Here is a 14893-nt window from a genome sequence, read left to right on the forward strand (position 1 = left end):
TAAAATAGGATCCCAAAGGCTATGACTTCAGGGTAAGGATATACTCAAAAATACACCCAGTTGTACCCCCTCCCCAGCTGGGACTGCAAAGATTTTTTTCTTCTGTGCTGAAGAGAGCAGAAAGAATCAGCACCAATTTGCCCTGGGGAAATTGTGACCACAGACTGGCCTCGGGTACATATGTAGCCCAGGTTCACGTCACCTGGGTGAGCCAAACTTTCACCTATGAATTCAGCTTAAAGTGCCTCAAGATTAGCGGTGCCCAGTGATTGCAAAATACACACACACACACACACACATGCAGATGTACACAATTCCTTTCTAGAGAAAGTTACCTTTATTCTAAGCCTCAAGTTGTGTCTAACTTTGAGCACAATAAGCACATTCAAAAATAATGAACCTCATAAAAGAATGAGTCCATGAGTGAAAAACCAAATATCAGAAACAAATATTTTAGAAACTGGAATTATCAAACATAAATAAAAGGTAAATCTATGTTTACTATGTCTAAAGAAACAAAGAATAAGCTTTAAAATATCTGCAGGGATTGGTAAACTATATAAAGCAACCTAGCAGATTTGAAAAATCAATAGAAAGTTTAGAAATAAAGACTACAATAACTATAAGTTTCAATGGTCGGCTTAATAGAAAATTAGATATAGCTAAGGGAAGAATTATTGAATTGGTCAAAAGAAGTATTCAGACTATAAAACAGGAAAAGTAATGAAAATTGTAGAAGCAATATTAAGAAAATAGAATGATATTTTAAGTGGTCTGACAAACATTTAATCAGAGTCTCAGAAAGAAAGAGAGGGAATGAAATACAGGCAATCTTTGAAAAGATTGTGATGAGAATTTTGCGGAAGTGATGAAAGATTCCAGCTCAGCAAAACTCAAGCAAGATAAATAAAAAATTTGTACTTATTCTGTCATAGGAAACTATAGAACAAAAAAGACAAAAAAAGTTATAAAAGCAAGCAGACTTTAAGAGATAAAGATTTCCTTCTAAGGAAGAACAGGTGGAGATTAATAACTTCTTAATAGCAGTAATGGAAGCCAGAAGACAGTGGAATGCCATATTAAACACATTGAAAGAAAATAGCTGCCTAACAAGAATTCCACGTTCATCAAAAGATGAATTTCAAGAACAACGAAATAAAGCATCAGAGAGCATATCACTATCAGACTCCCAAAAAGGACATTTTACAGGATATACTTAAAAAGATACCTCGGGTGGTGGGTCCAAGGAATGAAGGCATGAGAAGTGATAAGCATGTGAGTAGATTTTAGTGAATACTGACCATACAAACAATAATGCCAGTGAGTTGAATGATTTTAAAAGATGACAGAATTAAAACAGCAGCAAAAGCATATTAGCCAGGAGAGATGTAAAGAGAGTTAAAGTGCTCTAAATCTCCTGTGTAATTCAGGAGGATGGAAAACTAGTTGTAAGCTTTAGACTGCAGTACGTTTGCTGGTTTAGACTGCAGTACGTTTGCAGGTTTAGACTGCAGTACGTTTGCAGGTTTAGACTGCAGTACGTTTGCAGGTTTAGACTGCAGTACGTTTGCAGGTTTAGACTGCAGTACGTTTGCTGGTTTAGACTGCAGTACGTTTGCTGGTTTAGACTGCAGTACGTTTGCTGGTTTTCACTTATTGAGTAATCACTAAAAGAATAGTCCCAAAATTATACAAAATAGTCAATATGTTTAAAAGAACAATAGAATGACTATAGTTAACATTAGCTGATTGTGTATTTCAAAATAGCTAGAAGAGAATAATTTGAATATTCCTAGAATAAAGAAAAGAAATATTTAAAGTCATGGATGTCATGATTACCCTAATTATATATGAATATACCAAATTATCACAGGTACCCTGAAAATATATACATCTAGTATCAATTTTTAAAATTAAATAAAAGTAAAAGACAAGGATGGGAAAAGAAAAGCACAAAACAGGCAGGACAAAATACGATCAAAATACGGAATACTGTGCTGCTTTGAAAATGAATAAACTACTGCCACGTGGAAAAAATGGGCTCATCACACAAACATAATATTGAAGGAAAAAAGACAAAAAGTCATACAAAACATGATTCTATTTATCCATTTAAAAACAGGCTATGTAGGAAAACCTAGATAGGTGGTAAACCTACAAAGGATAGCATAGAAATTATCACCAAAAGCAGTGGTGAGACAGAAGAATAGGGTCTTCTGGGGTATGTGTGTTCAATTCTACATGGCAGCAATCTGGGTGTTTGCTTTATAACGATAGATTAAGCTGCACACTTTTTTGAATTTTGTGTGTGTTACATTTCAAAAACAGTTTGAAACAAAGTTCATCAAGTAGTTTGATCACCCTGCCTCCTAATCTCAGCTATACCTTCAACAGTGTTTGCTTATTTCCCTCCACAGACCATTTTTCACGGAGTCGTGCTCCTCGGCAGCTTCCTGATGTACTTTGTGGTATCCCTCCTGTACAATGCCACCTGCGTCATCTGCAACAGCCCCACCAATCCCTATTGGGTGATGGAAGGCCAGCTCTCAAACCCCACTTTCTACCTCGTCTGCTTTCTCACACCAGTTGTTGCTCTTCTCCCAAGGTTTGAGCACTGGGGCTGTGTTTCTTTCCTAAAATTACCAATCTCCCTTTAATAAGCCATTTTTATAACCCAAGAGTCAGGAGTTTGACTTTTGCTGGGATCCTTGAGGCTACTGTTTCAGAAACAGAGAGCTGGGACAGAAAGAACAATGAACAACCAAGGAGGCAAATAACATGGACTGTGGTCCCAGGTTAGCCACAAAGTAGTGAAGTCACCAAATCAGTGTGACCTCAGTTGTGACATCTATAAAATGGGAGTATCAATTCCTACCCTCCTGCCTTACGAATTTTTTGTGTGATAAAGAATTATTTTGAGAGGGTCTATGGTCCTTTTTTGTATTAGTCTAGGAGTCTCATACTCAAATGCCTACAGGGATAGGCCAGCAAGTTCAGCAGGCCAGATGGAGTACAGACATTGGAAGAAAGAGCTTCTCAGCTTCTATCATGGCCACAAGGAAAGATCAAGTCAAACATTCCAGAGCTTCAGAGTTTTCCCAGAAATTCAAATTTTGCATGAAATTGCCAACGTTTAAATATTATTCAAATTTGTTTAAACACACACCTTCCATACAAGACCTGCATTAGACAAATTATCCATGCCCAGGGACTATGTCAGATATTTCCAGGTTAAACCCTCTGCAGTAAATGTACCTTTTCCAGAAAAATAGCAACAGCAACTATAAATGCCTTGCCTTTCCTTGGAGCTCACTCTTGACATAGGCTCTCGCATCTAGCCTCTCATTTTGTTTTTGCCATAAGCTAAGTGTTGGGCAGAGCTATGGTTCTAGTACCCCACTCATGGGACAGCTGAAGTACCAAGAGGGACCAGAATGTGTTCACAGGCCTACCACAGATGACAGTGGGAGCTAGGTTCTCCCAACTCAAAGGCCAGTGTTCTATTCTGCAGCCCACACTCTCCAGTCAGAGCAGTGAACTTGACGATGATGTTCCCACAGGCAAGACTTAGCCTCTCTCCATCCCTAGGATCTCACCACTCTGAACACCACAATCAAGACATTTTATCTTTTTAAGCAATAGAAAACAGACAATTATACAAAACTTTTTTTATCCCAAAATTAGAGACCCGTCAACAGGCCTTACTTCCTTTAATAAGTTTGGTGGTTTGCTTAACCTAGTTTCTCTTGTCCCTAGGTTCTCTTGGCCCTGGGTTCTCTTGTCTTCTAACTTTATGTTCTCTCCATAAACAGCAATCACTATCATGGATTTAAAAATTATTTTTAGCAGACGACTCTTCACCATAAATTCCCGGCCCAGGCCTCTCTTATGAATTCCAGACACATCTTTCTAGCTACCTATTCATCACCTCCACTGGGCATATTAAGTCTGAGGAAATGGAGACATTTCTAATTGAATTCGTGGTTCCACCCTCTATCACTGGCACCACCCCAGAAATCTGGGTATCTCCAGAGTTTCTTTCAGCAAATGCTACCCACTTAGGACAAAGGCAGTCCCCAGGGAATTATTCTTGACATCACCTGCTAACTCATGCCCATATCTAGCCTTTCACCAAGTACTGACAGTTCTGTCCACTACGTATTTCTCAAACCCATCTACTATTTCCATTTCTACAGCCACTACTACCAATAGACTATTACCCTTTCACCCCAAATTATTTCAGTAGTCTCCTATTGGATCTTACTCTAGTCCGTTATCGTTGGCTCAAAGTGGGATGTCACCTATTTATAACCCTCCAAGGGCTTCCCAAGACCTCTGCAATAAAGCACAAAAACCATAAACCTGGTCCACAATTCCTCCCTTCTCTGCTTGTGCCAACCCCTCCTGGGACATATTCCCCTACTCTTATCATCACTCCCCAAGCTTCAGCCATCGTGCCTAGGTTTTGATTCTCATCCCCTTGGCATGGCTACCTCCTATGCATCCTACAGTTTTCAGCTTAAAAGATTACTTTGTGTAAAACTTTCCCCCAAGCCACTAACTTCCTCCTCCATTCATTTATTCAACAAATACTTATCAAGTCCCCACAATGGGCCAGGCCCCCAAAGGATTAAGCCACGAACACAAGAAACAAGGTGTTTGCTGTCATTTAAGAACACATGGACACAGGAAGGGGAACATCACATACCGGGGACTGTTGTGGGGTGGGGGGAGGGGGGGAAGGATAGCATTAGGAGATATACCTAATGCTAAATGACGAGTTAATGGGTACAGCACACCAACAAGGCACATGTATACATATGTAACAAACCTGCACATTGTGCACATGTACCCTAAAACTTAAAGTATAATAATAAAAATAAATAAATAAACATGTGAATATAGTTATAAATGGAGGGGGCATTTCCTAAAGGAAGACATTTAAGGGCTAATAGGGCATGGGTTTGAGAAATACATAGCGGGTGGAACTGTCAGCACTTCCTTGAGGAAGAAATATTTAATATCAGTGATCAGGTGTTTGACACTCTCATTGCCTTCTCCATTTATAACTATATTCACATGTTACATGACAGCAAGGACCTTGTCTTTCCTATTCATGGCTTAATCCCTTGGGGGCCTGGCCCATTGTGGGAACTTGAAAAGCATTTGTTGAATAAATGAATAGAGGAGGAAGGCAGTGGCTGAGGAAAAGGTTTACACTAAGGAAATTCCAGTTTTGAAGCAAAAAGTCAAATATTTCCTGGGACACATACGTGGCCCCTACTACCTCACTGGGTGAGATGTGAGCGAACAAAAAACAGTTTATCTGGTTCCATGAGATCTACTGTAATTTTCAGAAATCTCTTGCCCACTGGCAGGGGTTGGCCAGGGTGGGGGGGTAGGGGGGTCACCATGCAGCTTTTAGGCATAGTAGAAGAATAGGATCCTTCCTGCCTATAAGACTTCAAACATAAAAAATGTTTAAAGACTATCTTTGGGAATGACCTTAGATGTCCTCCAGGTCAGATAGATTACTTTTTTACTTTTTAGATAAGGCAACGGACATCTGGAAAGTGGATGTGAGTTGCCCACTGTCACAGCTTTTGTATATTTTCTCCATACACCACAGTTATATTCACATTGTCACCCCTTTCCTTGCCTACACTTTGAACAGAGAGAAGATTCTAGACACAGATAAAGACTTCCAATTCCAGAGTCTACTACAGACTGCATGCAGCTTGGCAGGAGGAAAAAAACCTTGAGTCAGTCAACAGGGAGATGTGTTAACATCTCAGGAGACCTTGGGAATCTCATCTCACCTCACCTCTTGGGGCCCCTATTTCTTTATCTGGCAAATTATAGAAATATGACGACACTGTCAAGTCAGCAAGGCCCACAGATTCAAGAAAAGAATGTGGATTCTAAAACTACTTTAAAATCATCAAGTTTCACAAAGGCTTAATATGACAGAGCAATTAAATTTGCCTAAATTGGAGTAGCCCAGAAATAGAATGGACTGCTTTGTGCGTGGCAAATAAGAGACAAGTCTTTGGATTCAGAGTGTGTGGTTCTGACCATAGCTCAACCACTGTGTGGCTGTGGACAAATCATTAAATCTCTCAGTCTCTCAGTTTCCCCATCTGTACTCAGAGGCAAACAAAAGTAATAACCGCATGGGATTGTTGGGAAAAGAAAATGAATTAATAATACATAAAGCACTTAGAATAGTCCTGGTGTATAATAAATGTTAGCTGTTATGTTTTGTTGTTATTTTTGTTGTTGAGCTACTCAAGACTAGAGGTGCCCAGACATGGATTTAATAGCAGTAAAGAGGATCTTGCTCCAGGCAGGGAGTTGGATTCTAAAGACCACCTTTTAATGCTGAAGTTTATGAAGTCAATGGAAATCAGAAATATCTTTATTCTGTTATTTCCCACCAGATACTTTTTCCTGTCTCTACAAGGAACCTGTGGGAAGTCTCTAATCTCAAAAGCTCAGAAAATTGACAAACTCCCCCCAGACAAAAGAAACCTGGAAATCCAGAGTTGGAGAAGCCGACAGAGGCCTGCCCCTATCCCCGAAGTGGCTCGACCCACCCACCACCCAGTGTCATCTATCACAGGACAGAACTTCAGTGCCAGCACTCCAAAGAGCTCTAACCCTCCCAAGAGGAAGCATGTGGAAGAGTCAGTGCTCCATGAACAGAGATGTGGCATAGAGTGCATGAGGGATGACTCATGCTCAGGGGACTCCTCAGCTCACCTCTCATCCGGGAAGCACCTGCTGGGGCCTAATAGGACAATGGCCTACCCAAGAGGACAGACTGACATGTCCCGGTGCTCAAAGAGGGGCAGCCATCGCCGATCCCAGAGTTCACTGACCATATGAGGAGCTGCAGAAATCTGTACAAACTCAACAGAGGCCAGCCAGTCACTGGTCCACGTAACCCTTGACCCCTTCCTCTTCATAGAGGAAACAACGTGCCAGTCTTTTTCTCCAACAACCTTAACTTCCGTGGAGGAAGTGCTGGCCCCAAGGAGTCTGACACAAAGACTGGAAACCCAGTCGGCCTCTGGTTTTCTGCTGCTCTCAGGCAGCACATCTTGTAAAGTTTGGAGAAGGAGGCTGTTTTTGTTGCATCAAGTTCTCAAATCAGTTTAGCCCAAAGCCATTCTTCTGACCCTCTAGATAAGCATAGCCTACAACCCAGTGCAACTGGGCCATAAGTTTCCAAGATTCCAAGAAGTGTATCAACCCAGGCAATATCTCAGGATATGGAAGCTTCTGGGCTAATTTACCCCTCAGTGCCCAGAGTTAAAGTTTCAGAAGAGACTTGTGCACGTAAGGGCTTCATCTCAAGTGTATTTCAGTAATGGCTGAGTCAGGGTTAATATCTCTTCTGGGCACAGCGAGTTGGTTCTGCTTTTTGCCTGTAAGCCAAAGAAAAGCCACATGTAAAAAGCTACTACTAAAAGCCAGAAAGAAAAGTAGATTTGAACTCAGTGTCACAGACTCTTCTGAGGGTTTTAGGGTCACAGTTAGTGTAAGAGGCATGAAGACTAGACATGCAAAAGAGAACAGGTGCACCAGAGACCCCTGTTTTGGCTGACAGACCATATGTCCCACCATCTGGGGAATCTGACAAGAGGGCATAGGTGGCACTCTTTTTTTAAAAGCTATTTATTTTATTTATTTTTAAATAAAATTGCCCATCCTCATTCAGCTCTTAGAACAAAAGAACAAAACCTTGCAAATCAGGAGATATAAGCACATCTGCACCCAGAATAGGCCCATATGATAGGGCAACCCTGAGCTTAAACAATGACATCTTCAAGGGTAGAACTAATATGAAACCCCATTCAGCCTATTCCAGAATACCACCCTCTGGAAGACACTGGCCTGCATCAATTAGAGTCAGAGGAAGTGTCACTTCACAGGGAAAAGAAGGATTATATAGACTTCCTATCCCTAGAGTTTATAAATGTCAACTATATAAAAGAGCTCAAAACAGGGTTAAAGGAATGAACAGTAGAATTTTGATAGGCTGTCCAAAGAAGCCAGGTCTGCTGTGGGCAAGTATAGCCTAACCCTAGTCTTGTAAAATAAACCAGAAAGGGTTACTGAGCCACCATAAGCTAGTACCTATATAGTAGGCAAAAAGTACAGAAATAGATGCAATAAGTGTGGTGAGTCTTTGAGCCTACGAGTCATGCCACCAGCCATAAATTGACCTATCACTCGAGAACCTCCTCAGCAAAGATGCCAGAAAACATTCAATCAAGTTGGCAAATGGCACAGGGAGCTGGCCCTCTGACCATCTTCCTGGCAAACCTGGACTGGAAGAGCCATTTGCAGCACTGTCCAGGAGCTAATACACTGTTTCACTGCCTCTGCCACATAATGATGCCAGCACTAGCCAGCAGGTGGGTATTTGGGGGAATCCTGCAGAGGATTGCCCAAGAAGGGACAGGTACACATACCTGGCAAAGTGGTGATGATGTGAATTGTTTCCAGTGAGGGGATTGAGTCAAAACTTGGATCTCAGACACCCCAATTTTTCCCCCTATTTCTGGCTATGACTAAAAGCCAGAAAGAACAGAACAGTGGCCTCAGGAGATCTGAGTTTGAATCCTTGCTCTCTAGGATGCAGGTGGCTTGAAGCAGAATGCCACACCTGCAAGTTCGTTAAAACTGCCTTTCTTCCCAGGCTTGACATAGGTATTAAGTCAAAATTACATGAAACCCAGTGGTAAAAAAGCCTCTGAAAGCTGTAACACCCTCAGTAATAACAAAAGGGATTTTTATTTCACAGCTAAAGGGAAAAGAGGTGGAGAAGTTAAAAAATAATGTCTGATCCTCTTCCTAAGTTCCAAACTATAGCCAACACTCTGATGCTGCTCTTTTTCTTGTAGGACCACCCATCCCAGTTTGCCTGGGACTTTCTCATTTTTACAGAGTGCCAAATCCTAGGAAACTGGAGCAACTGGTACAACTGGTCACCTACTCTTGCCCCTCTGTAAATCAAGCCAACTGTGACCATCCAATGTGCCATCTTACAGGCAAAAGTTATAACATATTCCCCTATAACATAATGCTAATGATTGTACTTAGTACCTTTTTATACTTTTATGATATTTTACTGATTGGAAATGTCATCCTTTATTAAAAATAAACATGGTTTTCCATAGTTGCCTGCCAACCTAAGTTCATATTCTTCTTCTTTTGTATCATCACTAGTTCTGAGGACTTTCTCGTCCACCTATCCTCTTTTGCATTCATTCATTTATTCATTCATTCATCTATCCAATAAATTTATGTTAAGCCCCTACTAGATATCTGACAATGTGTGAGGTGCTGTGAGAAGCTCAATCTGTCTTTGAGAAGCTCACATGTTTGTTGAGCATCCAATGCTGCCAACCCCCACTGAATGTATATAGAGTATCAGGAACATATTTGGCTATTTGACCCAACATGGAAGTATGACACAAACCAAAAGGGCTGTAAGAATTAGAAGCAGCACATGCAGTCTGGAACTCTAACCTAGGTAGTCCTCTCCTTCTGGAAGCCAAGCACCAACCTTGAATCAAGACTGATTTGGTCCAGCACCAACCTCAAATCGAGACTGATTTGGGTGCCTCTTTTTATTCAATCAGTATCAACTAAGTGCCTGTTAGACATAGCACTGTGATAGGCAGCAAGGATAAAATAGGGAATAAAAACAGGCCCAGTTCCTGCCCTTAAAAAAATTCCCAATCTAGAAAGGGAGACAGATAATATTAAGGAAGTCAATCAATGTGATATTACACATTGTGAGAGGAAGCGAGAATGGAGATGAAGAGAGAGGAAGGTTCCCAGGATAATCAGAGAAGGCTTCTCCAAGAAGGAGACATTTCAGCTGAGACCTTAATCATGAGAACAAGGCAGCAAAGAAGGGCCATTTCAGAGAATTAAGTACAAAAGCCCCAAAGACGAAGAGTTTGTCATATTTAAGGAAAAGGAAGGAGGTTGGTGTGGCTAGAAGCCAGTAAGACAGAGGAGGTACCACAGGATCACGTTAGTAGTAACGACTGTATTTGCTCGCTGTGTGCTAGGTGATGGTCTAAGCACACATCATCATGGAAACCTCACAGCAGCTTTATAAGGTAAGGGTAGTTACCCTCCCCTTTTTCAGTTAGCTTCTGCTGCATAACCACCCCAAAGCTTGGTAAGTTAATGCAACAATCATTTCTGTGCCCATGATGCTGTATGTAGGCAACTTGGGCTGGACTCCACCAGGAAATCTCACCTCTGCTCCACACAGAATCAGCTGAACTTGCTTCTGTCTGGGGCCTTGGCTGGTATGACTGGGATCTCTCTCCACGTAACGTCTCATCCTCAAGGAGGCCTGCCTGGCCTTGTCACATAGCAGCAACATTCTGGGAGTGAGAATAGAAGCTGCAAAGCCTTTGAGATCTAAGCTCAAACTCACACATCATCACTGCCCACCACATTCTATGGAAGCGAGTCCCAAGGCCAGCCCAGTTTCAAGGGTATAGGAAAATATATTCCACTTTTAATGAGAAGAGCTGTAAATAAACTTGAGGCCATTTGAAATCTACCACACCCTCATTCTCAGAGAGAAGCTGAACCTGATGTATTATAAACATATCACAGTCATACAAGTAACAGCAGCGAGGTGGCATTCTAATCTGTGGAGTCTGAAACCAGAGGCTGTACTCTTTTGTTTTTGAGTTGGAGTTTCACTCTTTCACCCAGGCTAGAGTACAGTGGCATGATCTCAGCTCACTGCAACCTCCGCCTCTTGTGTTCAAGCAATTATCTTGCCTCAGCCTCCCCAGTAGCTGGGATTACAGGTGCCTGCCACCACACTCAGCTAATTTTTTTTAGTAGAGACGAGGTTTCGCCATGTTGACCAGGCTGATCTCAGACTCCTGACCTCAGGTGATCCACCTGCCTCGGCCTCCCAAAGTGCTGGGATTATAGGCATGAGCCACTGCACCTGGCTGAGGCTGTACTTTTGATCACAGGGCTACACAACTGCAAGATGAAGCTGGAGGGCAGGTGGGGACCAGATCACAGAGGGTCTTGTCATGTCATATCAACATTCTCTTGAGAGGCAAGGTGGTGCAGTGCAGGCTTGAAAATTAGCAAGCCTGAATTTCATCCAACTGTCATAGACCTACAGCGTGACCTAGGAAAGGACCACAACACAACATGTCCAGCCAGGTTGCTGCCAAGACAAAAGCTTCGGTAAGTAAGGAAGATACTAGCACCTAGGAAGAACCAGAATTCATGCCTGTATTGCCCTAACATATCTTGCCCTGAGTTGGGCACCCAGCCAGACCTTCCCATGGGCATGGAGAGCCCCCAGGAGAAGGCAGTCACACAGGAGTGAATCCTCCCAGGTACCCCAAAAAGAGAACCCCCAAGGGAACCTGGCACCCAGGCAGGACTCCGCTGATAAAGGAGGTGGGGCCTATAAGCTGGGGCAATGCCCTGAGCAGGCAGGCCTTTTGAGGGCACTACCAGAGGAGTACTGCTCAGCCAAAACTTCAAGACACCCACAGTGAGATTGTGGGCATTTTCAGACAGGAGCCAAGTCCAGGAGTCTTTTTGTTGGAAGGTGTTCTGGTGCCACCTAGCATCGGTGGAGGAGGTGCCTCGCTGGGCGTTCTTCCTGTATCAGGAGCAGGGGAAACAGGACTGAGGGTGGCAGGTTGTGTGAAGACAGTGTGGGGTGATGAAGCCAGAAGTCAGAGGCCAGGTTTCAAGTTTGGGTCTGCCAGCAGTTTCCATGAGGCCTCTGGACAAATCCTTTCACCAGGTTTCAACCTGTTTCCTCAAACTGTCGAAGTGGGAACCAGGCTGGTTCCAACATGCTGTGATTCTTCAAGCTATTTGGGGAGGCTGATTACGGGGTGGGAATGACCTCTAGTACATTCGAGGCCTTGTGATTTACTATTTTGCAGCTATCTCTCTCTCTGCCTCCCTCCCCTCCCCTCCCTCTCTCCCTCACACACACACACACCCCAGTGGAAAATCCCATGAAGGAAGGACCCAGGACTCATTCCCTGCTGTGTTCCCAGTGCTTGGCACATGGCAGTGCCCAAGAATACTGTGATTGTTGCTACTGAAGAAAATCATAAGTGAGGGCTGCTCTCAGACAGAGGTAAAGGGGAGATAATGGGTTGGACCCCTATGCCTTTTTGAGGTCCTGGGTTGCCTTTTTCAGATTAGTGGCCATTAAGAAGCTGCAAATACCTGATGAGGGTCCAGGGCAGCTGCCGTCCCCAACTGTCAGGAGGCAAACCCAAGCCAGAACACCTCTTTTCCTCATGCAGGCCCTAAGGTATGCTAAGGAGTGGGGAACAGGAGCTTTCATCTCCTGTAACCTCCATCAACACCTGCGCTTACACACCCCCAACAAAACATAATTGCTTACTATGTAATTAAAACACCAAGACAAGTCTCTAGTGCCCCTGTCCAAGCACTGCCCTGCCTGGAAGCCCCTCCTCTGAGGATATGCAGACTGCCACAGTCTCTCCCCTGACTCTTAGTAGGTCTGCGAGAGGGGCCAACTCCTCACAGGTCAGGCCTATGGAAAAGCAAGCCCAGGTGCTGCAGGGACCAAGACCACCTGGGATACAGTAGGATCCTCAGAGCCTGGGGAAAGCAAATGTGTGCTTCTCTTCTGGTCTGAAGACCCCAGAACAGCAAAGGGAGGCTGGCTGAGCAAGTACTTGACTTTGGGGAAAATGTTTTTCTCCAATGTCAAGAGCTCTTCCTATCCCAGCTAACCTATGTGCCCACAAGACGAGGGGAAAGATATTCCTGCATGTAAAATGCCACTATTTCATGCAGATAATGAAACTTAAGTAAGAGATAGGCAGATGTGACTGGGGTCACCCAGCAATTTGGAGGCAAAGCTAGGACTAGAATTGAGGTCTCCTGACACCCCTCAACAAGGGCTCTTCAACAATCTCATCAGACATGAACAGGCAATTCTTTCCAAGGTTGTTTGAATGTTTAAAAATACAAAGATTTGCCCAAAAGGGTAAAATAATAAAGTATTAGGCTACATGGCAGGGGACTCAGTAGATCTGTTTGACAAGAAGATCTTTCTGGAACTCCTCATATCACCTTGTTTGCAGAGGGCAGCCTGGAATTGAAGGGTGGCCTACGCTAGTAAGAAGGCACCTCTCAGTGTTTTCTTTTCTCATCTGCAGAGGCAGAAATGAATTCCAAAGCACCCCCAACTGTTGCTTCTGAGCGCTTAAAATGACCTTACCTTCTTCCCACAGGAAAAAGAAATGTATATTTATAAGCATTTGTTCTTTTTACTGGATGCACAAGACAAATGTGTAAAGAGAAGCATACATTTGTTTTCCCCAGTTATAGCAGACTGGTACGTCGGACAGTGAGGATTTCCTTTTAAGAAGGAAATCCAAGACCTGCTTAACATCTGCTAGGCTTCTAGACAAGCCCTCCTCTTAAAGAGCAAGGAATAGAGGTCGAGAGAGATGTGAACTTAGCAGAGGCTGAGAGTCACCTCTTTTACTCTCAGTTACCCCCATGAGCCTGCCTGGTGGCCAGAAGAGTGATTTAGAAAGTCTGTTTCATGTTGAAATGGAACTTCTGGGATACCACTCAATGGGGGCTTTTACCAAATGGACCTATTGATGCTTTTCCAAGTAGGAAGTACCCAGGAATACTATGATTGTTGCTACTGAAGAAAATCATAAGTGAGGGCTGCTCTCAGAGACAGAGGTAAAGGGGAGATAATGGGTTGGACCCCTGTAGCTTTTTGAGGTCCTGGGTTGCCTTTTTCAGATTTGTGGGTATTAAGAAGTTGCAAATACCTGATGAGGGTCCAGGGCATCATCCTTCTGGCCCCACCATCAGTCAACTGGCTCAAGATAATCAGAGGACATCAGTCAGACCATGGTTTTAATGAACATCATGACCTAATGTGATATTCTGTCTTGATAACTCATCTATTTTATCAGCTGTTTAGAGTACTTCATCCTGAAGAAGGAGCAGGAGTGAGAGGTCTCAGGGCAGGGTAGCAGGCCATGGTGGGGAGATAATCACCTTTGGCCAGAAGACCCCATGGAAGTGACTGCCTACACATCAGACTGCTGCTGATACAACAGGATAAACAGGGAATATACCTCCTTTCCTTGTTCCCTGCAAATGCTAATGTGTTTTTCCATTTGACTTCCTTGTTCCATTTTATAGATGAGCAACCTGAGGCCTGATACCATTCCCAAAGTCAACAGACAAGTATGTGGCTGACAGCCAAGATTCAAGCTCAAGTTGCCCAACTTCAGGGTCCAAAATATCACCCACTAGGCAGCCCTCCTTCTATAGCATAGTGAAAAAAACTGGCTGAATTTAGAGTCAAGAGATCTGGGCTCCTAGATCTGCAAATTTCTTGTGAGACTTTTCTTCTCCTCTCCTTCTCCTCTTTTAAAATGAGGAGGTTAGCCTAGAGGACTTCTCAGGGTTCCAGATTTTTCTGAATTAATGGTTCTCATATTCAGTTTACACCTAAATGCCCTTGAGGCTTTCACTCAAGCTATCAATGAGAAATGTTTTTTTTGTTTTTTTTTTTTAAGTAGACATGTTAGAAGCCAGACTGATCCAGCTCCTGGAAAGGATAATTAAAGCCACCAGTAAGTCAACTGAAAACATGCTGACTGGCTAAGCATTAGCAAATCACAAATATAGATTTCGGATGGGAGAGGCAGACAGGGTACGCAGGTGGTAAGAAAGGAACCTGAAGGATATTAAGATAATCCCTAAAGTAAATAAGTTAAAAATCATGAATTCATGCCCCAATTCCTGAACCAGGTGCTCCCTCAGCCACCATCACCTGACTTTGACCCACCTC

At 43.1% G+C, this 14893-nt stretch overlaps 1 protein-coding gene across 5 annotated transcripts in view; it reads left to right on the forward strand.

The window, feature by feature from the left end:
- The window catches only part of ATP10B (ATPase phospholipid transporting 10B (putative)), a 243782-nt gene extending 234595 nt beyond the window's left edge, over positions 1 to 9187 (forward strand). For 4 of the 5 annotated variants that reach the window (XM_063643127.1, XM_063643126.1, XM_063643128.1 and 1 more), the window contains 2 exons: positions 2418 to 2605; positions 6441 to 9187. In XM_063643127.1, the coding sequence (XP_063499197.1) occupies positions 2418 to 2605; positions 6441 to 6888 (636 nt within the window). In that variant the 3' untranslated portion in view covers positions 6889 to 9187. Of the gene's footprint in view, positions 1 to 2417; positions 2606 to 5674 lie in introns of all 5 variants that reach the window. The other variant, XM_063643129.1, reaches the window with a different exon arrangement.
- The last annotated feature ends 5706 nt before the right edge of the window (positions 9188 to 14893 follow it).

Source organism: Symphalangus syndactylus, chromosome 7 (genome assembly GCF_028878055.3).
Source record: "Symphalangus syndactylus isolate Jambi chromosome 7, NHGRI_mSymSyn1-v2.1_pri, whole genome shotgun sequence".
NCBI lineage: Eukaryota > Metazoa > Chordata > Mammalia > Primates > Hylobatidae > Symphalangus > Symphalangus syndactylus.